The sequence below is a fragment of the Acinonyx jubatus genome, chromosome C1 (assembly GCF_027475565.1).
Source record: "Acinonyx jubatus isolate Ajub_Pintada_27869175 chromosome C1, VMU_Ajub_asm_v1.0, whole genome shotgun sequence".
In the NCBI taxonomy this organism is placed as follows: domain Eukaryota; kingdom Metazoa; phylum Chordata; class Mammalia; order Carnivora; family Felidae; genus Acinonyx; species Acinonyx jubatus.
In genome coordinates this window covers 64,010,565-64,035,009 of record NC_069381.1, presented here as the reverse complement: position 1 = coordinate 64,035,009, position 24,445 = coordinate 64,010,565, and the positions used below count along the sequence as shown (strand labels likewise).

The 24,445-nt window shown below is 34.2% G+C and overlaps 1 protein-coding gene across 8 annotated transcripts in view; it reads left to right on the top strand.

Moving 5' to 3' along the window:
* The window catches only part of ZZZ3 (zinc finger ZZ-type containing 3), a 110,470-nt gene that overhangs the window by 71,149 nt on the left and 14,876 nt on the right, over positions 1 to 24,445 (top strand). For 6 of the 8 annotated variants that reach the window (XM_053214264.1, XM_053214262.1, XM_053214263.1 and 3 more), the window contains 7 exons: positions 11,481 to 11,619; positions 14,938 to 15,085; positions 15,170 to 15,285; positions 15,974 to 16,045; positions 17,094 to 17,195; positions 17,849 to 17,944; positions 20,084 to 20,236. In XM_053214264.1, coding sequence (XP_053070239.1) covers positions 11,481 to 11,619; positions 14,938 to 15,085; positions 15,170 to 15,285; positions 15,974 to 16,045; positions 17,094 to 17,195; positions 17,849 to 17,944; positions 20,084 to 20,236 — 826 coding nt within the window. The remainder of the gene's footprint in view (positions 1 to 11,480; positions 11,620 to 14,937; positions 15,086 to 15,169; positions 15,286 to 15,973; positions 16,046 to 17,093; positions 17,196 to 17,848; positions 17,945 to 20,083; positions 20,237 to 24,445) is intronic. The other 2 variants (XM_053214266.1, XM_027058831.2) reach the window with 1 other exon arrangement.

The following is a 24,445-nucleotide window of genomic DNA, read 5'->3' as shown; positions in this document are numbered from 1 at the left end:
TCATTTCCAAAGGTCCTAGGTTAGGACCTTTTCCTTTTTACCCCCTCAGTGAGGTTTATAATACAGTTAGATCTTGTGTTTGTTTATATTCCTTCCTAGGGATTCCCTGACCTAAATGATTTTTTTTTTTTAATTTGTATACCTTTACAGTTCATTCTTTGTCCTTCAAAAGTTTTATGGATTTTGCCAGATGCATGATGTATGCATCCTAGATTACAGTATCCTGTAGAAAAATTTCACTGGTGATATTATTTCAATAATAATTACAAAGGTGATTTTTTTAAATCACCTTTTAAACCACCTTTTTTTAAATCACCTTTGTATCATATTCAAACCTCTTCTCTTCCCCTGAACTTCTGATCTTTTTATTGTCTTTTAGTTTTACCCTTTATAAAATGTATAATTGGAATCATAAAATGTAGCCTTATCACACTGAAGAAATTTACGTTTTAAATGTTCTTTTCTAGTATCCTTAGAAACTTTGTCTTGGAATGACCATGATTTAAGTCTAGTTCAGACTTCCACCTAATGTAACACCTCTATAGTATCCTTTGATGGTGGTCATTCAGTGTCTGTTTGAACTTAACTAGTTAAGAGTTTGCAACTTTGTGAAACCTTTGCTGTACTGAGCCTCAGATTCTTCCTTAGAACTTCTACTCAGTGATGTTTGACTTTGGGGTGACTTGGAATGTCTCTTCCATTTTCTACATAGCAGGCTTTCATATCTCGAAGACAGTTTTAGTGTGTTCTTTTGTATTAGCTACATTTCTTTAACTTTTTTGTGTTTCAGAACCCTAGCTGGTTAACAACTTCTGAATATACTATAGTACTAAATATGGTGTTCAGAATATAATCTTATACATCAGCTACATAGCTTTCTGTATTGTTTCTTTTGCCACTTTCTCGTTTATCTTACACACTGCAGCCTTATTATTAGCCTTCCAAATGCAAATGTGTTCTTATATCATCATTGTTGAAAATTTGCAGTTGCTCCTTATTGTATTAGAGTGGTATTTATTCATGAAGGACATGTTTCAGAATTATCTGTAGAGTTTTGTTTTTTTTTTAATTTTTAAAAAATCTTTATTCACTTTTGAGAGACAGAGACAGAGCATGAGCAGGGTAGGAGCAGAGAGAGAGGGGGACCCAGAATCCGAAGCAGGCTCCAGGCTCTGAGCACTCAGCGCAGAGCCCGACGTGGGGCTCGGACCCATGAACTGTGAGATCATGAACTGAGCTGAAGTGGGACGCTCAACCAACTGAGCCACCCAGGTGCCCCTGTTTTTGTTAAAAAAAAAAATTTTTTTTTAACGTTTATTTATTTTTGAGACAGAGAGAGACAGAGCATGAACGGGGGAGGGTCAGAGAGAGAGGAAGACACAGAATCTGAAACAGGCTCCAGGCTCTGAGCCATCAGCACAGAGCCTGACGTGGGGCTTGAACTCATGAACCACGAGATCATGACCTGAGCCGAAGTCGGATGCTTAACCAACTGAGCCACCCAGGCGCCCCTGTTTTTGTTTTTAAATACAGATGCTCAAGCTGTGTCTCCTGGGGATTCTGGAAATGGAACGTGATTTTAGAGAGTCTTATTTTGTAAAAGAGGAAATTGAAGGCCTGATAGGCTGATCTATTTGATTTTGTTCATAGCTTGTCAGAATGGGACTAGAACCCATATGTCTTGGTCCTACTGGATCTACAGTTGTTTCATTTCAAGATTTTTATTTTGTGTTCTCAGCTTGCCCTAAGCTGTATTTTCTCTGTACTATCACTGTTATCTCAGTGTACATGCCACTTAACCTGCCTCTGTGCTTTTCCTTGCACTGTTTGTTCTACCTGGAATATCTTAACCTTCTTTCCTATTGAATTATCATAAATTTTCAGAGTTTACTTGGTTTTTACTTCTTATATAAAATATTGTTTGAGTCTCTCAGGAATGATCATTCTGTTCATAACATGCTTATGCACTTATGATTAGTCAAATTTTACGTGTTTTTCTCTTGCAGTATATTAATCATTACAGTTTTTGCCAGTTTTAGGAATTGAATAGGAATTTTAGAAGCTTTCTTGCTTTTCAGTATTTGCTATTTTTTTAATGTTTAATTTGAGAGAGAGAGAGGGAGAGAGTGTGTGGATGCATGTGTGAGTGGGGGAGGGGCAGAGAGTGAGGGAGAGAGAGAATCGTAAGCAGGCTCCGTGCTGTCAGTGCAGAGCCCAGCATGGCTCAATCTGTCATGAACCACGAGATCAGGACCTGAGTCGAAGTTAAGAGTTGGGCACTTAACAGACTGAGCCACCCAGGCACCCCTTTTTTCCCCCACATTTAAATAAGCAACTACCACATACACACGTACACTCTCTTACCTAAATTGTAACGATCAAGATGTAGGGTTGCATGGTGATTATAGTTGTACCCTTCAGACTGGCTTACATAGTGCTATGTACAGTGAGCATACTTGGTAGGTGTTTGAATTGGTTTATATAAGTTTAAGCTATTATTACGTGTTTTTTAGCAGCTATTTCACACTAGCATCATAATTGAACTTAGGATCAGTTGGGAGGCTCACAATTTTCTGTTCCTGTTAAGGCAAGTTCATGCCATTCTGTACTTGTTTGACTGTTCTGTAGTTCATTTCCATACTTTCTGCTCATGTGGTTAAATTTCATCATTTCTAGTATTCTGACTTGTTATTTTTTAATCTTGATGTTTTTCATCTACAGTATTTGCTATCCTCAGCTTCATGTCATCCATAAACTTGGTAAGTTTGCTATTTATTCTGTCCCTCTAAGTCTTACATGTGGAAAAAGACCAACCTGTATGTATCTTTAGCATCCCTAAAAACTCACAAGAACATACATACCGTTATAACAGTGTTCTGTATGCAGTTGTTTAACAGCTAAAAAGTCATCCAAATAACTGTTCACTTCCTATTTTCTTTTGTGGGTTTTTATTTTTTAATCTTTATGAGCACTTTCTATGTCTCTTGAATCTTAATATGCTGTGGGACAGTATTAAAGAAGTAGAAAAATTGCCTTCCTCTCAAGCGTAGCACACTACAATAAACAAGACATACATTTTAAAAACTAGTCGGGTAGATGCATCTAAAAATTACTGCCTTCGGGAATATACTATCTGGTGACCTAGAGCCAGAATAGCCAATTTCTTCATAAACCATACAGATTATTATATTTCACACAATTTCTTTTTGGAAGTAAGGTCTGTGAGAGAAAAGCCATTAATGTGTCATGAGTAGACATTGTGAAGTAGGGGAAACTTATCCCTTAGATCTTCTTAAATACCTTCCTCTCTGAGAGCAGTTACTTGGCATACTTTTTGCTATGGGCGGAGCTGATAAAACCCAGGTATCAGATAGGATTCTCTATGAAGAAAAGAATGACTTGATGCTGTATTTATGAATACAATATGAATGACTTCATTTCCAACTCAGAAAGAATGTGAAATGAGTGACCAGAATTTTTTTGTATTTTATTATTTAATTTTAATTCCAGTATAGTTAATACAGTGCTGTATTAGTTTCAGGTGTACAATATCATGATTTAACACTTCCATGCATCACCTGGTGCTCATGATGCCTAGTTCTCTCATTAATCCCCATTACCTATTTCACCTATCCCATCACCTGCCTCCCCCCTAGTAACCATCAATTTGTTCTCTATAGTTAAGAGTCTGTTTCTTCGTTTCTCTCTTTCTCTATTTTTCCCCTTTGCTAATTTGTTTTATTTCTTAAATTCCACATATGAATGAAATCTTTGTCTTCCTCTGTCTTATTTCACTTACCATTATACAATGACCAGAATTGAACAAATATTTTATAATCCTAGAATTTTGCACTGTGAAAAAGCTTTTGCAATTATGTACTTGGTCCATTTTTCTAATTTTGTAGCTGGGAAAGCTAAGGCCTAAGGTTTAGTGATTTGAGGAAAATCCCACAGTTTCTGATAGAGCTGGGATTTGACCCAAGACTCCTGTGTGAATATTAAATAAAGTTCTAAATGTAGAAGTGTTCCCTCTGTAACATCTTCTTCCTAGAAAACTTTCCCTTTTAAAAAAAATGTGCAGTTTCTTGTGCATGTAACAGTAATGGAATATTTACATACAGATATGGAATAATTATGAAATCAAACAGTTTATAATTGTTTAACCACAATCCAGGTTAAGAAATACAATATGGAGGCACCTGGGTGGTTCAGTCAGTTGAGTGTCTGTTGATTTCAGCTCAGGTCATGATCTCATGGTCATGATCCCATGTGAGTCCCACATTGGGCTCTGCACTGGGGTGGAGCCTGGTTAAGAGTCTCAATCTCCCTTCCCCCCTCACCCTCCCCTGCTTGTGTACTCTCTCTCATTTGCTGTTTTAAAAGGTTTTACCATTTAGGGTGTATCCCTAAATAATAAAATTTAGTTAAGAAAAATGTTTTTAATGTTTATTTATTTTTGAGAGAGGGAGAGACAGAGTGCAAGCTGGGGAGGGGCAGAGAGAGAGGGGGAGACACAGAATCCGAAGCAGGCTCCAGGCTCCGAGCTGTCCACACAGCCTGACATGGGGCTCGAACTCACAAACCGTGAGATCATGACCTGAGCTGAAGTTGGACGCTCAACCGACTGAGCCACCCAGGCGCCCCAAAATTTAGTTTATGTACCACACTGCATGTACTCTTTTGTGGTATGTTTGTGATATTGATCTGGGTTGATTTACATAGATGTATTTCATTCATTTTCTTTGCTGTATAGTGTTCCATTGTATATCTAAACCACAGTTTATCCATTCTGCTTAGATGGACATTTGGATTATTTATGGTTTGGGATCATGAATAGGTTATAGGTCTGCTATAAATATATGCCTCTGTGTATATTCAAGAGTTTCTTGAAGTAAGGTACCTACATATGGGATATCTGGGTCTTGGGCGTATGTGCATCTTCAGTGTACTAGTTAATTATGAACTGAGATATACTAGTCCATTCTGAGAGGGCTGTTTACTTCCTTTTCACCCTTATGCCTGGGGTGTAGCCCTTTAGGATCCAAGGCCAAAGCATAGGCTTGTTTCCCAGGGCCTCTACCTTTGGTAGGTCCTAGACTCCCTAGACTCTGTGTGTCTTACTTTCTTGTATGTTTGATAATTTTTAAATGTGAGCTTTTACTTTCTTTGGAAAACTCTTAATGGGTTATCTTTGAGGCCTGGGGTAAAGATGAATTCATCCAGAGAAGATTGCATTTGCTTCTGTGGGTATCTTGGTGGGGGATGGGTTTGTATGCATCAGTCCAGAAGCACTGCTTTAAACAATAGTCATGGTTCTTTAAGGCCACCCAGGTGATATGATTTGGACTGTCTTATGGTAACAGCATTTTGTGGTTGAAAATTTTATCCGCGGCTTTTCTTAGTCCCAAAGCAACTTTTCTATGGGATGGGAGTGAGGGGTAGATGAGCCTGAGGGAAGAACATCTCCTATTAGACTATCTGCCTCAGTGGCTTTGATTTTTGTTTTCTGGGCAAGTGAAATATAGAAAATTGAGCCCAAGCTTACATGGTCCAGTACCTGCTATCAAGGCAAAAGCAGATTTGTGCTGTTTGACAGTCCTAATTTGTGCCTGCAGTTAGATTTTGGCCTGATAATAAAAAGTCTTAGCATCTTAACAGTTCTTCCATGATTTTAAAATAAACGGGTACTGTACATGATTTTTTCTTAACTTGTCTTTAATTCAGGGTTTTTAGTTATTTTCAATACAGAATTGATCTTTGTACTTGGCAAAAGCATATTATCAGAAGCTGTGGTATTTCCGTCTTAACACAGAATATCATAAAAGGTTTTTTGATCATCTAATTTTCATAGTGAGAAATCATTTATGAATTATTGAATTTTTGCTTTTCTGTAGTTTCAGTGTTTGAAACTCTTCATGAAGGAAGAGAAAGTATCACAGCTTTTGTTTCACTAAATTGATAATTTTAAGATATGTATGTTCTCATATCAAAATAATTTTTGTTAAATTATGTATGTGTTGAGCTCAGTATTTTGCAGAAAGTAGAAATACCTTACTTGATTGAAATGATGGTGTAGAGTAAATTGAAGCATTTTCCCTTAAATTGTTTTACGCTGGTAAGTTGTTAGGATGGAATTTGTTACCATTTAAAATTGCCTGATTGTTATTCCTGAGAACTGATTCATTTTATATAGTTTTTATCCTGTTGAAAATAATATCCACTGTATGTCTTGTTCTTCTTCCTCTTGCTCTTACTTCCTCCTTGCTCACCAGTGCACACATGTGAAAACATTGGTTGGCTTATAAGTTTTTCTATACTCCTTTCCCTTTTCTTTGTACAATTTAAATGAATAAATTTATTTTTAAATCAACTTCCTTTAGTTTTTTCAGTGTTTAATCAAGTTCAATGTTCATAGGATAATCAAGTTGTTCTTTTTCAGTAGCAAAGCATAATGAATAGCTTCTCCATTACTCAGTTTTTATTTAGAAAAGATATAAAAGTTAGAAAAGCTAGAAGGATAGTATGCCCTTCAGCTAAATTCATCAGTCAACAGCTTAACATTAAAAAATTTTTTTAATGTTTATATTTGAGAGAGTGTGGGGAAGAGGCAGAGAGAGAGGGAGACACAGAATCTGAAGCATGCTCCAGGCTCTGAACTGTCAGCACAGTGCCCAGTGTGGGGCTCAAACTCATGAGCCGTGAGAGCATGACCTGAACTGAAGTCATGTGCTCAACCGACTGAGCTACCCCAGCGCTCTTTAGCTTAACATTTTATAATATTCTCTCCCTTTCTCCCTTTCCCCTCATGTTCCCTCCCGTCCTATGTACTATAAACTTTTCTTTCTTTTTCTTTTTTTTTTGTTGAGCCATTTAAAAGTATATTATAGATTCATTACCCTTACTACACTTCAGTATACATCTCCTAAAAATTAGAATATTTTCCTGCATAACCTTAAATACCTTATTATGCCCCAGCAGTCTGGCATTGATGCAATAAAATGATATAATTTATAATCCATATTTAAATTTTTTCCATTTATCCCCAAAAATGTCCCCTGAAATGTCCATTTTTTCCTCCTGTGAGACCTAATTCATGATCATATGTTACATTTGATTGTCATATCTCTGCATCTTTAATCTAGAGCAAGGCCTAGCAGACTTTTCTTTGGAGGTCAGCTGTACTTTGCAACTATTCCACTCTGTCATTGTTGCTAAAAAAGCAGCCATGAACATTATGTAAACGGATGAGTGTGATTATGTTCTAATAAAACTCTGTTTATAAAAACAGGCTAAAGGCTGTAGACCTCTTGTCTAGAATAGCTTTCTATATTTTTTTGTCTTTAATGACACTATTTAATGACTGAACAATCAGGTCAACTTTTTGGCAAGATGCCCCCCAACTTGGGTTTTTAAAAATGTTCCCTCATTATTTTTTTAAGATAGCAAATGCCATGCAACCTTAAAAGTTGTTTCCACAATAGAAATGGAAATCTAATTTCTTGGGAAAGATTCTCGTTTAGTTGAAAATAAAATCTTATTCTTTCTTCCTTTGTCTCTCTTAAAGTGTGTATAGAAATTGGACATTAAAATGAAACTTCTAGACTGCTAATTTCTTGGTATTCTCTTGTAGACACCAAAAATTTCACCTATATATACTCTTTTATATAAATGTGTTATATTCACAGATGTAAATAAAGAATTCAAGAGGGCTTGGATAATGAACGGTAGTGAAATAACTTAGATTTAGAATTGAAGAGTATTTATATTTTAGTCAAATATAATTCCATAATATAAAAGCTAAAGTTGTCTTATGTTGAAGACATGCGACAATAAAATTAACAATTCTTTGCCACAGGTAAGCCTACTATTTTTAGCACTGGATTCATTTTTAGAAATAAATATTTTTTGATAGATTTAATACAGAGTTGTCCTTGTGGGAATGATGTTACTATATTTGCATTCATACAAAAGTATATACATTTAAAAAAATCATTCTACAGATTACTTTGTTGAATGAGTAGCAAAAGTGTGAAAGTAGCATGTTTTACTGGAATTAAAGAGTGTGAGTATTTTTAGTGCTTGAATTTCCTTTAAATATCTGTATGAATATCTGTGGTTGGGTGCTATACTGCCTTCATTTATTAGTTTTGACTAAGACAATGTTTTTCTTCATATTGTGCCTTTCACAATTTGATTCTTGTTTGACTCTTGACCCTGTAAAACAAATCTGTTTCCTTTTCTGCATAGCTGTGTATTAAATAAAGATTGAAACAGTATTCTACTGGAGGATTTAATTTCTTGGCTAAATATTCTTAGAGTCTTTAACCATTCTTTACCTCACATCTCCACAATAAATGGCTATATGATCTTGACAGATTACTTACTCTGTGCCTTGGTTTCCTTATTTGTAAAATAGAGATAATAGTACCTATCTTACAAGTTTATAATGAGGACTGTGTTATTACACTTAAAATACAACGTCTGGCTTATAGTATACATTCAGTAAATGTTAGACACTATTGTTATTTCTTATTCTATACTTTCTCATCCATCTTGTCTTTTCATGAACCTGTTTGTCTCTCGTAAAGCAGAACTGAATATAGTAAGAGGGATGATCTGACCAGTCCAGGAGGAATACAATGGTAACATCCTCCATTAAGTTGAAGTTTTCTTATTTTAATTCATTGTGGAGAATTTCAGACTTACAAAAATGTAGACTAATATGATGGACCCTCACATACCCATCCTCTGTCCCCAATAAAATGGCCAATCCTGTCCATTCAGTCCTGTATAGCTTTTTTTCTCCCTCTTTGGTGTAATTGTAGCTCCTCTGTTATACCTAAAGTCCATGCCTGATTTACTTTGATAATTACTAAAGCTTTAGCATCTTATTCTCTTAGTAAATAATTATGAAATTAATGAACAAATGAATCCTGCCTTGATTGATGTCTGGATCAGCTTCCAGTAGTTTGTTTTTGGAGGTTAAGTGGGTGGGTAGGTGGGATTGAAAATATGTTTGCTTGTATCATATTTTAAAAATTTTTTTCATATATATATATTTTTTTAAGATGTCACCCCAGGTTTTTACAGTTCCTTCCATTTCTGTATGGGGATATATGTGGTAATCTTACTGGTAAAATCTCTGAATACTCTAGGAAATAATTCAAATTAGGTGGACTAGAAGACTTGAATTTACTATTTTCTCAATATTTCTTAATTTTCTTAATATTTCTTAATTTCACTTAATCTGGATTTTAAGACTTTTGCCAATGTTTATTATAGGCCTTTCAATTTGATAATCATTTTATCTTGATAAAAGAGAAGCAAATAGAGGTTGAAGAATTATACTTTGTCATATCTGTTGAAATATTTTTTTAAAGTCAGAGTTGTGGAATACTTTAAGTACACTAAAAATTGTTAACAATTTATTGGTTTCAAAGAGAGGCTTTCTTCCTAGTGGCAACAACTGACTATAGCACTTTTTTAAAATTTTTTTTTAGTGTTTTTATTTTTAAGAGAGAGAGAGAGAGCAGGGGAGGGGCAGAGAGAGTGAGGGAGACAGAATCTGCAGCAGCTTCAGGCTCTGAGCTGTCAGCACAGGGTCCAAAGCAGGGCTCAAATTCACAAGCCATGAAATCATGACTTGAGCTGAAGTCACACGCTCAACTGACCGAGCCACCCAGGTGCCCTGACTGTAGCACTTTTTTTCAAGCCTGTGCTTATTTTTTCTATAACTCTGTTCTTGTTCCTTATTAATTGTTAACTGTGCTTTCAACAGTTTGCTGAAAATTTAATAGGCTCATAGCCATTTTTATATTGATGATACAGATGTATGCAACTCTTGCTTAAAACAGAGATCATGTTATAGAGACACCATGAGAAGTCTTTTGTTGTTCACTTAGTGGGGAAGGACTTCTGAAGTTGAAGTGTGGCAGGCAGTTCAGAGTATTGTAGAGAGGATAGGTTCCAGTACTCAGCTCACTACCATCACCTTAAGATTGAGCCTGGGTGAGCCTGCCTGGTGGAAACAGCCAGCATAGGCAGGGTTTGTATGCTCCATACATTTCAAAGCAAATGAGAGCTTTGTGAAAGTGAGTTTAGACTCCATATCTGTAACTTATCCAGGAGTGACTTAGTATGGTCCTTGCTTTCTAACTCAGTTCTAACTTTTCAATGAAGTATCTTTAGCTTCAGAGGAATTTACCCTTCAATGTTAGCAGTTTTTACCTTAATATAAACATTTCAAGAACAAGAATAGCATATGTTTTTTAGGCAGGGTGCTTAAAAAGTGTCCTGGTGAAGAATGTCATGTTGGAATTATGCCATGGCTGTGAACCTTAGAATTACATTGTCTTACCTTTGAAATTTCTGCTAGTTTGCAGACTTCTGAACTTAAAAGAGACTTTGGTTGCACAGAACATCTGTTTATTCATTTGTTCAATCAAAAAATATTTATTGATCATCTATATGCTGGGAAGTGTGTTGCACAGTGGATAAAACAGTGAACCTCTCAGATGTGTTTGCCATTATGGAGTTTACAGTCTAGTGGGAAATGGAGTGAAATTTATTTGAAGCCATAAAGAAAATTATGTTTTACTTACACGTTAAGGACTTAACCACTTAGTTTGAAGCAAACTTGGAATGACTTGTTCTTGATTGTTTTTGCACAGTGTATTCGAACATTCAGGATTTTGGGGTAACATATTTCCATATGTATGTGTATCAACATGTGGAAATAGACATCAGTCAGAGAAGCAGGACAATTTGTACCAAAAAGAGAGAGAGAGAGATAAAGAGAATTAACTAGTATACACATACCATCATGAGATTTCAGGATAATGACAGACAGTAGATTTGTCTGGGTAAAACTATATGTCAGTTGTGCTAAACAGACCTTTGTAGATAGGGAGTAAATATCTTTAAGGCCTTTCTTCTTTAAAAGTGTTTAATAGTTAAGAATTGCCTAGAAAGTAAACTTCCTGTGTGGGAGTATAATAGAGTAAATGAAAACCATGACACCTAAGATCATATCTGAATTATTTGACAGTTTCCTGTAACTCTGGGCAAGAAAATGTACTTCGGATTCCTTACTCCCAACAGAGTACAACAGAGGGGCTGGATTTGCTGATTCCTCCTAGTGCTAAAACCTTATGATTTTATTTTATTTTTATTTAGCAGTTTCCTAATGACTTTGCTGGAAAGTCAAGATGCCTTCTTATTTTCTTTACTTGTTCAGGTTCAAGAATTAAAAATTTAAGATGGGGGAATAAGGCTTTGCTTTCTCTAACTGATATTTTCTGACTAGGTACTTCGTAACTCAGGAAGACCTCATTTATTCCCAGTAATATGTTTTACTAAACTCTTTCAGGTAACTTTAAAAAGACTGTGTGGCTTAATAGTAGATCATGGCTTGAACTCAGTTTTTAATTTATTGTTGTTACTAGAAAATTTTAGTGAGGTATTTTTCTTTGTCTCTGTAGTTATCAGAGACTGTTACAGACGATTGCTGTACTCGAGGCTCAGCGTTCTCAAGCAGTCCAGGACCTTGAAAGTTTAGGCAAACACCAGAAAGAAGCACTAAAAAATCCCATTGGATTTGTGGAGAAACTCCAGAAGAAGGTATATATTAGCACTGTTTTTGAGCACTGTTACTGAGAATATATTTGGTGATAACTTGATTTATTCTTTCAATATGGGTAGATATTTTTTAAGTGTTTCATTATTTTCCCTTCTATACCTAACCATACTACTGAAGGCAGGATGATGCCCGCCCCCCCCCCCCCCCCCCGCTGAACACACAAAATACACCCCAATGAAAATAGCTGGGAACTTTAATTGAATATTTTTATATTAGGAACTTGTTCTATTGCCTAGCCATTTTTAGGATCTTTTCCTGTTATCTTTCCCATCTTAGAGAGTATTCCTTCTTTCACAACTTCAGGATTAATAAAGTGAAAAGAAAAATTACTTTAGGGTTTATTAATTGCTTTAAATATAAGTTACTTTTGTAATTTCCCTTGTAATATGATAGAAAATATTTGTGGTAAGAACAGAAACTATTTTAAATGTCTTTAAGGTTATGGTTGCCGAAGACATGAGGATAAGATACAAATTTTACTTAATTTTATAATGTCCTTTATTTTAGTGTAAAAATTCCTTTCAATTTTCTCTTTTCCTTAAAACAGAACTTTCATATTTAACAGTTAACCATTTGAAAGTGATTCAAGGTTTTATCACTTTCTTGTATGTAAATATGGAGATAATTTAGATGTGCATTTATTACCATAGTGTGTGTCTTGAATTAGGGACCCACTGATTGTTCAATAAATTTGAGAGGTGTCATATTAATCAGCATTGTATGAAAACATTAAAACTGAAAAACTATGAAAAAGATTCTTCTTACTCACCTTAAAAAACAAAAAAACCTATAAAGTATGACCACTGTAACATAGTTATTAGTTACCAGTTTTTAATGAGTCACAAAAAGTGGTCTACCAGGTGTTGAGGGAACAGCCCTGGGGACTTTGTTTCACTTAGTTGCATTAATTTATTATTTGGATTTCTCTAGCTGTATTATTTCTTGGCAGTCATTACTTTCTCTCCATGCTTCAGATCACTGAATATCATCATGTATATAGAATCTGTATATTGATTTGCTAAAACTTCTAAACTTTTTAGGATCCTGTTTGCCCTCTTTGTATAGTGAGTCCACTTAGGTGTTTATTGATTCTGCATTGCCATTATTAAACATTTGCTGGTGCAAAAAGATAGAGCACTTACTGTGGTTACTTAAAATTGATTCAACTAAAACAGATGGTGATAGAAAAGTAAATATTAAAGATTTATTAAACTTGATCTTGCTTTATTCATGTTCCCTGCTGGGCAAAAATATGCAATTATGCTTATTTACTAGATTTATAGGCAGTCAGTTATTTGCTGGTTCTCCATTTCCAGGTATAATTTAGAACTGAATTTCCTTTTACTTTATCTCAGAAGCAGAGATGGGATATTGACCATCTTAACAATTTTTTATCAAAGTGTACAGAATTACATTAAATCCAGACACTTGAACAATTATGACTTACATTTCTTGCAAAGAAGTTTTTCTGCTGGATTTAATTTAGAAGTTTGATTTTTCCTTTTTTTGTGTGTGTGTTTATTCATGTATACAAATCTTCCTCAACTTAGATGGGGTTATGTCCTGATAAACCTATCTTAAGTTGAAAGTATCATAAGTTGAAATGCATTTAATACACCTATCCTACTGAACCTCATAGCTTAGCCTAGCCTACCTGAAAGGTGCTTAGAACACTTACATTAGCCTGCAGTTGGACCAAATTACTTCACACAAAGCCTGTTTTATAATAAAGTGTTGAATATCTCATGTAATTTATTGAATACTATACTGAAGGTTAAAAAGAGGATGGTTATATGGGAACAGAATGGTTGTCAGTGTATTGATTTTTTACCCTTGTGATCCTGTGGCTAACTGGGAGCTGCGGCTCACTGCCACTGCCCAGCAGCACGAGAGAGTATTGTACTACTTATTGCCACCCTGGGAAAAGATCAAAATTCAAAGCACAGTTTCTATTGCATACGTCACTTTTACACCATTGTAAAGTGAAAAAATCCTAAGTTGAACCATCGTAAGTTGGGGACCATCTATACCTAATTTACCTATTTCTTTAGATTTACCATGCTGTAAGTTGTTGACATGTATATGTTTGTTTCAATGGACATTTAGAAACTCCTAATTGAAATAGAGGAAACTTGTGGTATATGTTGTTGTATAGAATGGAGAGAACATTTATGGCTTGTTAGCTTCCTTCAATATTACTGTCACTATTTTAAAAGACACTCTAATTTTGCAAAAGTTGAACCTTAGACTAATGTGTACTATTATGATGATGGTGATAATGTAATATAAATAAAATAAAAATTATGAATTCTGTGTCAAACAGTTAAACTGGATTTTTCTTTTCGGTTTCATAGTTTTTGAGCTAATTTTTTCTCAGCATTTTACTATGGAAAATGTCAAGTACACAGACAAATTGGAAGTATTACATAGTTAACATACACATATTCACCCCTAGATTCTATAATTAACATTTTACTGTATTTGCTTTATCATGTATGTATCTATCAATCTTTCATCATTCCATCTTATAGCAAGAATGCATTTTAAAGTTGCAGACATGAACACTTCACACCAAGTTACTTTAGAATGCGTATTATTAACTAAAATTATTTTTTAAAACATTTTTAAGGTGAAATTTCTATATAGTGAAATTCACAAATTCTAATTGTACCATTCTGTGAGTTCTGGCAAAAAAAAACATGCATATATGTAACCAAAATCCCTATCAAAAGATACTGATTATAATGATCTGTTTTTAGTAATTATGACAACTAATGACTTCTATAAAGGTGGTTGGTTAAGTAACTGAATTAATTCCAAGTAGAATGAAGGTGTAGCTGTGATTCTCAAGGTGTCATAATTTTTTGTATATGTGATGAGAGTTATATTATTGTGAAAATAATTCATTGTTTTATGAATAAGTCATGAACACGGGAGTACATTTAAAATGAATTCCATGTGTCAAGTTTCATCTGTTGCAATCAAAACATTTCATATGCTGTTCTTAGAGATAAAATCCTTTCTTGGCTTTGTTATTTATGTTTAAAGTGTGTTAGTGATAAAGTACAGTATGTCTATGTAGTTCAGCTTTGGAGCTGTATCTAAAAATAGTGCTTATATCATTCATTCTTCCTTACCAGCTATCATTTTTACTATTTAATGTTTAGACTATATTATCTTTAACTTTATTGGCTGGTGGATTTAAACAGTGAATAGAAGTGCCCAGTTGATGATAATTTAGATTTGGAGTCCTCTGAACGTTTCAGTTAAATTTAAACTGTCACGTTTTTTCCCCCCAGGCTGATATAGGGCTTCCATATCCACAGAGAGTTGTTCAATTGCCTGAGATTGTATGGGACCAATATACCAATAGCCTTGGGAACTTTGAAAGAGAATTTAAAAATCGTAAAAGACATACTAGGAGAGTAAAGCTAGTTTTTGATAAAGGTAAGAAATTACATGTTAAGAATTTACATAGAGAACTATCTGGCGGTCTTGCTTTAATAATCCTGTACATGGTCTTCTTTTTAGTAGGTTTACCTGCTAGACCAAAAAGTCCTTTAGATCCTAAGAAGGATGGAGAGTCCCTTTCATATTCTATGTTGCCTTTGAGTGATGGTCCAGAAGGCTCAAACAGTCGTCCTCAGGTAAACAGTATGAAGTGTTGGAGTAGGAAGATTTGAGTTATAGATAAAATATGTTAACATTTCCCGATTTGTATTCTTAAAATTTAGGCAGTGTTTCACTGAAGATAGTGGGAACATGAACTTCGAAGTTAAGAGAAACCTGGGTTGGAATCCCAGCTGTATTGCTTACCAGCGGTGGAACATCAAATGTTATTTATATTAAAGCCTCCAAGCTTCAGTTTCCTTTTATATAAAAAGGGGTTAATATTACTTGTGTTGTAGAGTTGTGTGAGGAATAAATGAATAGTACATGTAACATGCTTAGTACACTGTGTGACATGTACTGTTTATTCTAAAAATAAGAGGTCTTTGTGTGTAAGTGTAATGTAACCAGGATTTGAGTCCTGGCCTTGCCACTAGTATTTAGATGAACCTTGATTGACATGTGGGTTCAGAATGGAAATGTAATATTTCCTTTTCTTTAAAATGAAGTTGTTGTCATCTATATCACAGGATTGCTAGGAGCATAAAACCAAAGGAAATAAAGGAATGTGAAAACATTCTCTAAACAATAAAAAATTATACATTATATAATAAATTTACTAAAATATTTTGAAATTAATAAAAAAATTCCACAATATGTGTATTATTTGGCTATATCAAATGGTAGTCTTTGTTATTTTTGACAAAAGCCTTGTTTTATATGCAGATGATAAGAGGACGCCTTTGTGATGATACCAAACCTGAAACATTTAACCAACTGTGGACTGTTGAGGAACAGGTAATAGATATTTCTGAATTGTGTAGGTTAAAAAAAAGGTTCAGATTAGAGTCGGTATTATGAGTAAAGTATATATTGTTGTGTGTGATCCCTCTTAACCAAAAATTCAAAATATTAAACTTCATTCTGTATACTTTTTTTTTTTTTTTTTTTTTTGGCCCACTTCAAGAATTTTGGATTTTGAGAACGTATGAATTCCTATTTGGAGATGATTTTTAAATCGGGAATCTTGGTTGTGGGAAGTAGATTGAAAAAGATAGTGAAATGGGTGGATTAAAGTTTCTGTAATGCAGCTTTGGGAGAGAGGAAAAACCTGGGGCCAAGTAAAACAGTGCCTCAAAGTGAATTCTTGTTTTTGTTATGAAGGGGAGCTGACAGAGCCACACCAGAGTGTTCTGTTACATTTTGGCATACGGCTAGGAGGCTAGGACTGTTCATGGATAAGGTTTGAGACACATCTCTCTTTCATATGAGGATTAACTCCTAAGCTATAATAAAGTTAGCAGTTTTCGAAAAGCTTTAGGAAACCTTTATTTCAAGCATCCAGTTTATTCTTCATCTTTAGCACTGTGTGACAATTTAGGGGATAGCTCAGAATTTAAAAATCAAATATTTGAGTGGAAGACCACACAAAGGAGGGAAAAGTTTAAGTTTCTGTCTAAATCCAAATGAATTTAGATATTTTTGTTAAATCTATATGGGGCAAGCCTAAACATAGTCTAGCAAGAAAAGGTGGTGAGTGGAAATCATTAAAATGCATAAAGTGTTACTAATTAATTAAAAAAATTTTTGGTGCTGTGTTTTTACTTAAGTGACCAGAGAATCTTTAAGTTCTTCCATAGGTTTATGCTCTAATCTCATTTTTCCTAGTAAAGCTTAAATTCCTTACTAGAAAATTTTCCCGCATCAAGGATTTCTAGTGACCTAACCCGCAGAGTTGTGGGGGGTGTATTATAGTTTAAAAGGAAGTGTGAATGTATTTATTCATTTATGTAAATGTATTTATTTATGAAACTCAGTATTAAACTTGGTCTTGGATTTGTCTTAGAAAAAGCTTGAACAGCTACTCCTGAAATACCCTCCTGAAGAAGTAGAATCTCGACGCTGGCAGAAGATTGCAGATGAACTGGGCAATAGGACAGCAAAGCAGGTAATTGAGGAGATGGCCGCATATTGCTGGCCTGTTTTTGATAGTTTTTTTAGTGAAGGATAGTGCATTTGGCATAAAATTTGCCACATCATTTTTAAGCTACACAGTGCTATAGTATGTGATTTTTTTTGTTCTGTTTTGTTTTTAGCATTGTATATTTTGTGTTGATTTCTTCAGAAACAACTTGAGATGATTCTGCTTCAGATCATTACTAAAAAATAAGAATATAATGTATTTAGTGTCTCTTGAATGTTTAGTGAGTGCACCAAGTTGTGTACTTGGTTAGGCTGTGCTAATAGATGTGTGACATACTTAGTAAATATCTCTGATTGTCTTTCTAAAAAAATATATAGCAGTTTTTCTCCTTTGCGTTACCATTGATATTAATAGATGTGTTTTTAATACAGTGTTCACAAGTTGAAAATATGCGTTTAGCTTTGGAGTCCAACAAATTTCCTGTATTTTAATGATTTTTTGTCTAGATTTTAACATATAAATGCGTTTGGTGGCAGTTTAAAATTATATCTAGATTTATGATAAATTTTAGATTGTTAGCATTCATTAAGATAACACAGGTATATTTTAATTTTTAAGAACTATTCACATAATGCATGTTTTGTAATTTTGTTAAATGGCTTATTATATTTTCTTAGGTTGCCAGCCGAGTGCAGAAGTATTTCATAAAACTAACTAAAGCTGGCATTCCAGTCCCAGGCAGAACACCAAACTTATATATGTACTCCAAAAAGGTAAAAAAGAAAATAGAGAAAGTAAACTTTAGATCTTTGATTAAACTTATCAAAGAATTGCTATGTAAAAGTGTATACATTTATCAGAACAAAGTTGTTTTATTTTTAAAATCTGACTTACTCTAAGCATTTTGTTATATTGGGGATGGACACAGGGTAGGTTTCCATTATTGCTGCTCAGTGAAATTGAATGATCTTTATATTTGTTATTTTCTTAGGAGTAGGTTAGTTTATGTGAATGGGTGCTACTTGGAAGATTTAGATTGAGGGTATATCAGAAAGGCCTTTGTGATGTTACAAATTTTAGAATGTTTGACTTCTTAATAAACACAATCAATTTCTGTTTTTAGATATGCTATGTAAATCGAAAAATAGAAATGTTTATTAAAATATATTATTTCTCACTACAGTTCTAGAAGTGTGGGTAGTGTTATCACTTTCACTTTACTGATAATAATATTAATAGCTAGTTTTTACTCTTCTTACTGGAAGCTGAGGACCAGGTGCTGTTGTACAGTCTTTTTATAGATGAGAAAACTAGGCCTTGGGTGCCTGGCCGATGCCATTGGTAGAGCATGTGACTCTAGATCTCAGGGTTGTGAGTTTGAGACCCATGTTGGGTGTAGAGATTACTTAAAAATACAATTGTAAAAATAAACAAAAAACTAGGCCTTAAGGTAAATTGAGTCAGTTGTCTAGTCATATAGCTAATAAGTCTGAGAACGACTGATCCTCTGATTCTGATCCCAGCCCTTTTCCCACTATTCTGTTCTATGCTGTACAGTAAAAAAGCTGTCGTTCCTCTCCTACATAAACCATTGCATCAAATTGTAGACGGTTTTTTGCTTTAATTGCAAAAAATAAAGCACATAATTGGCCTCTTTCATTTCCTTAGTAAATCATCCTGTTATTTGCCCTCTACCACTACTGCCTTCCTTCACATAAGAAGCTAAGAGTATATCTAATGCTGTTAGTTTCCTTATTGAAGCTGTTTTACATAATTTTACATTAAGAATATTGTCTGTACAGCTCCATGTTTTACAAGTTTTGTTTTTTGTCTTGTTACCAAGTTTTGGAAGCTCATTTTAACTTTTCAGTTGATTTAAATAATTTGGATTCCCTCCTCTCCCCCACCTCCCCCGTATAGCATTACTTATATCACATATGTAGAGTTCATCCTATACCTTTGGAATGTTGGAACCTTGATAAGCGGTTTTCAGTTTAATAGCTCTAATTTTTATGATTAATTTCCAAATTAACTTTAGATGTGTTGGGTACCTTATATTTTCACAGCTAAGACTAGTAATGGTAACAAAAGGAATACTAAAGAAACCTGAACGTATTCCCTCCTGAATGCACTGAACTCTAAGTTAATTAACATTTTGATTGTTGACTGTAGAGATCTAGCCCAGCCATAGACGCAATGATTCCTTGGCACGGTTGGAGTTTGAATCTTGAAACAGATGAAGTGATGGTTCTGCCTGTAGCTGAGGTTATTCTTTGTGGCTCTACTGTTTATGAAGAGAGGAAGTCTACATAGTGGTTTGAGAGTGAGGTCCTTGGACCCACACAGGCCCAGTTTGTAATCTTGGTGTTACCACTGTCTAGTTGTAACACCCTGAACAAGAACCTTAACCTCCATCTTTAAATTAGAGGTGATAATAACTACTTCATAGTAACGTTGTGAGGGTTAAATGACGTTGACAAACAGTAAGCAATCAGTGTTAGTAGTTTTAGACATTAATCATGTTGTGGAAAATTTTTTTACTTGATCATGTTATATCTGGCTTAGGCTACTTCATCCTCTCGGATCTTCTATACAATGACTGTAAGAGGTGTTCAGCATTTGAATGTCAAGAGTATGGTCAATGTTGGAGATACAAATATAAGCTAGATAGCATGTGAGCCATTATACTGTTTTTGGAGTATCCCCCCCGCCCCTACATTTTTTTTGTAAATCTGGTTGTGCTTTAAAAATCCAGATAATATAGAAAAAACAACCACATAAGCATGTACTGAAAGGTAGAGCCAGGATCCTTTTAATAGATAGACATGGAGGAAGTAATAGTGTATTTTAGTATCTTTGATTCTTTTAATGATTTTCCAATGTCCAAATTAAAAATTTGTTTTCTCGCTTAGTCTTCCACAAGCAGACGACAGCACCCCCTTAATAAGCATCTCTTTAAACCTTCCACTTTCATGACTTCCCATGAACCACCAGTGTATATGGATGAAGATGATGACCGATCCTGTTTTCATAGCCACATGAACACTGCTATTGAAGAGGCATCAGTAAGTTATCTATTTATATGAAAATATATATACCTGTGTATTTATCTAGGTATCATACAGATCAGGTTACAGAATGAGAACACCAGAATTTTTAAATTATTCCTATCCTTCAGAGAATGTTGGTTTCTTTTAATTAACAAGTGAAGTTTATGGGCTTTTAAAAAAACAATATATTGTTAAATCATTATGTATTAATATATATCATATATATTAACACATAATAAAAATAAAAGAAATTTTAACATGCAAAGTAGAGTAGTATAATGAATTCTATATAACATATGTAGTATATTAATAAAAGAAATTTCTAAAACACATATAAAAATAGAGTAGTATAATGAACCTACATGTACTTATTACCCAGCTTCAATAGTTATCAGTTTGTTGTAATCTTATTTTGATTTATACTTCTTACCCACCTCAGCTCCATCCTGGATTATTTTGGGGCAAGTCCCAGACATTACAGAGTATTATTATCATGTTTGTAAAAAGGTAATCCTTTACACAAATATACACTCAGTTCACATTTCCCCCAATCATTTACAATAGATTTCTTCCTTTCCTTCATTCCCACCCCCTTTTTCCTCTTCATAGAACTTTTTTGCTGAAAAACTGGGTCATTAGAATTTACCACTGTGTGTGTTTTGTTTGCTTCTCTCTGGTGTTACTTCCTCTGTTTTTCTGCTCCCTGAATTTTCTGTAAATTGATAGTGGGTCTAGATAATTGTTATCACTTACTCTGTTTTTCTGCTACCTGCATTTTCTGTAAATCAATAGTAGATCTAGATAATTGACCAGATTCAGATTTGTTAGGGTGGGCAGGACTTACTTCACGTGTACTTTCATCAGTCTGGTGGTCTTTTCTGTTTTTTTTTGACATAGTAGCCATTGATCATTGCCTGGATTCATTAATTCATTAGATGTTACAAAAGAGTGATATTCTCTCAATTCTTCTTTACTTATTTGATAGAATATTCTATAAAGTAACCCTCTCCATCAACTATTTGTTTCCCCCTAAGGTACATATGGAAGAGGCAGTATAACTGCTTGATTCTTCATTTATTTTCTTATGTTTCAGTACATCGATATTATTGACTTTATTAGTGTTCAGATTGGCCCATTGGTCAGTTGTAACTTATTCAGGTTGGATTTTGGGATCTTTGAACAAGATTCTAGTAGTTTTTGATAGCTTCTTCATTACCTGTTCTGACAAGGAAATTCTAGGATTGTCTTGTATTTTTCCTCTTCAGACCTAGAATTAGTCCTGCTTTCTTTTATTAGGAAATTGTGGAGATGATAGCCTGACTGTAGGAATCCTACTTGATGCTGGCTTGATCATTGTTTCTAGATCTATTTAATGGATAGAGCTGGGAAATAGGTTATATTATTGTTTAAAAATAATGGGGCACCAGGATGGCTAAGTTGTTTAAGCGTCTGACTCTTGATCTTGGCTCAGGTCATGATCTCACAGTACGTGAGTTCAAACTCCACATTGGGCTGTACACTGGCAGTGTGAAGCCTGTCTCTCCTTCTCTCTGCCCCTCCCCTACTAGTGCTCTCTTGCACGCATGCACTCTCTCTTTCTCTCTCAAAATAAAAACAAACTTTTGAAGAAAAATATAAAAATAAAAAACTTCAGGGGCACCTGGGTGGCTCAGTCGGTTAAGTGTCTGACTTTGGCTCAGGTCATGGTCTCACAGTTTGTGAGTTCTAGCCTCCACATCAGGCTCTCTGCTGTTAGCACTGAGCACTGCTGATACTGTGTCCCCCTGACCCCCATCTATCCCCTGCTTGTGCTCTATCTCTCTCAAAAATAAACATTAAAAAAAAAGACATCGTAAGTTTATATTTTTTAATTTCAGATTCAATTTAAGGACTTTGGGGATTTTACTTCTCCTTATTGATCTTAAATATGTATCTTCTTTCTCCCATGCTGAGAATCCTAGATATCAGTGACATTGACATAATACTCACTTTCTTTGTCTCATAGTGCTCACAGTAGTCTCAGAATATAATAATACTAACCTTACCATCAGTAGTATGATTACTGGAAACAGATTTTTTGACAGTTCTTTCTTCTTTTCTTTTTTTTTTTTTTTGCCTTGGGATATATGCCACTGCGGAACTAAAGTCAAATCCTCTTCAAGTAATTCCTCTTGGTGTTATTGACTGCACACTAATTTAGATCAATTTATTTTATTTTCCTTTCCATCCATAGACATTTCTTTTTATTGCTGTTAATATTTTTATTTTACATCCTGAAATTCATTTCCTCAGTAACTAACATGATTCTGGTTCTTTGCTTAAAGGATTACCTTATATCTTTCTTAATACTCTGATTATTTATAATAATTGGCAAAGGAGATTTTAATGAAAGGTCAGCAAGTAAAAGTAAGTCTCTTTTTTGTTCTGTTTTTAGATTAGCCAAATACCGAGTGTATAATTTGGTATGAAACTACCATAAAATGATTGTATTCTTCACAAATTTTTCTTTTTAAAATAGCTAATATCTGCTGTGTCTTAAGTTTGTACTTTGTTAATATTAGAATTATTCATTTGAAAAATATTGATTCTACATTTTATGTATCAGGCCCTGCTAGAGGTCAGCTGCATCGTTGTGCACAAAATATTTATCATCTTTGCTCTTACAAATCTTAGTCTTGTGGGAGGAGATAAATGTGTAATCACATCAATAAATTACAGATTTTAAAAACTGCTTCAAAAACAACTGATTATAATTATTTAAGAAGTTCTTTATTTAGATTTGGAGTTTAAGTAGAAGAACTCTAAAGAAGTGGTAGTCAAGGTGACATGTGAAGGAGGAACAAAATTTAGCCAGATGAGGTGTAGATTAATATATGTAATAGATTGAATTTGATTTAACTTTTGTTTGGTTGATTTTATTTATTTATTTTTAAATGAGCACCAGTTCAAATCATTCTGAATTTTGAAATAGCTGTTCAGATATTTATAAAACTACTAGTGGTAAAATTTATAGATTTCAAGTTCTTTTTTTAGGAAATCAATATCTAAAGAAACCATATGATTACATGTATGTACTTCCGTAGTTTTAAAATCTATACACCATTTTAGCCTCATTTGGAATTAGTCATAGGATCTCCTCTTTAAGTAAAGTTTAAAAATGATTTTAACAAGGAAATCTGTTTATGAGGATTTAAAAAAATTTTTTAATTGTGATAAATACATATGTTCATATTTTTGTGACCCAATCTCCAGAACTCTTTACTTATTAGAAAACTGACACTCAGAACCGTTAAACAGTATCTCCCATTGCCTTCTCCTTCCAGCCCCTGGCAACTCCCTCCTACTTTGTCTCTATGAATTTGGCTACTCTGGGTGCCTCATTTAAGTGGAATCCTGCAGGTTCTGTCCTTTTGTGACTGCCTTTCATCACTTGCCATAATGTATTCAAGATTCATCTACCTTGTAACATGTGCCACTCTTTCCTTCCTTTTTAAGGCTGAATAATAAATATTTCATGGTATGTGTATACCACATTTTATCTATTCATCTGTCATTGGACACTTGGTTTGCTTTCACTTTGTGGCTATTGTGAATAATGCTGCTATGAACATAGATGTACAAATTCCTGTTCGAGTCCCCGCATTCAGTTCTTTTGGGTGTAGACCCAGAAATGGAATTGCTAGATCCATATGTTAATTCTACATTTACTTTTTTGAGGAACCACCATACTATTTTCTATAGTGGCTGCAACATGTTACATACTCCCCAACAGTGCACTAGGGTTTCAGTTTCTTTGTATCCTTGTCAACACTTGTTATTTTCTGTTTTGTTTTGTTTTGTTTTCTTTTGATAGTAGCCATCCTAGTTGTGTGGTGATTTAACTTTACTTAGTCTTGTTGGCCAAATTTAATAGTATCCTTAGACTTAAAATGCAAATTAAAAAATTTGGCATAGTTTCTACTCTTTGTATTTGCTTAAAATATCTGAATTTAATAAATTTCACTATAAAATTCCATATCACATTATTTAACTAGTTAAGTCACATTGTATTTATTAGTGTTAGATATTTATTACATTACTTAATGTCATTTTCAGTGCTGATATAGAAAGACAGTAGCTGTAATTTAACACTTCAGTTGACAGGAACTTGAAATGAGTGAAAGATGGTGGGAGATAAGGTAAGTGAAGCATTAGATTATAAACAATCTTTTATTCAGCTGAAGA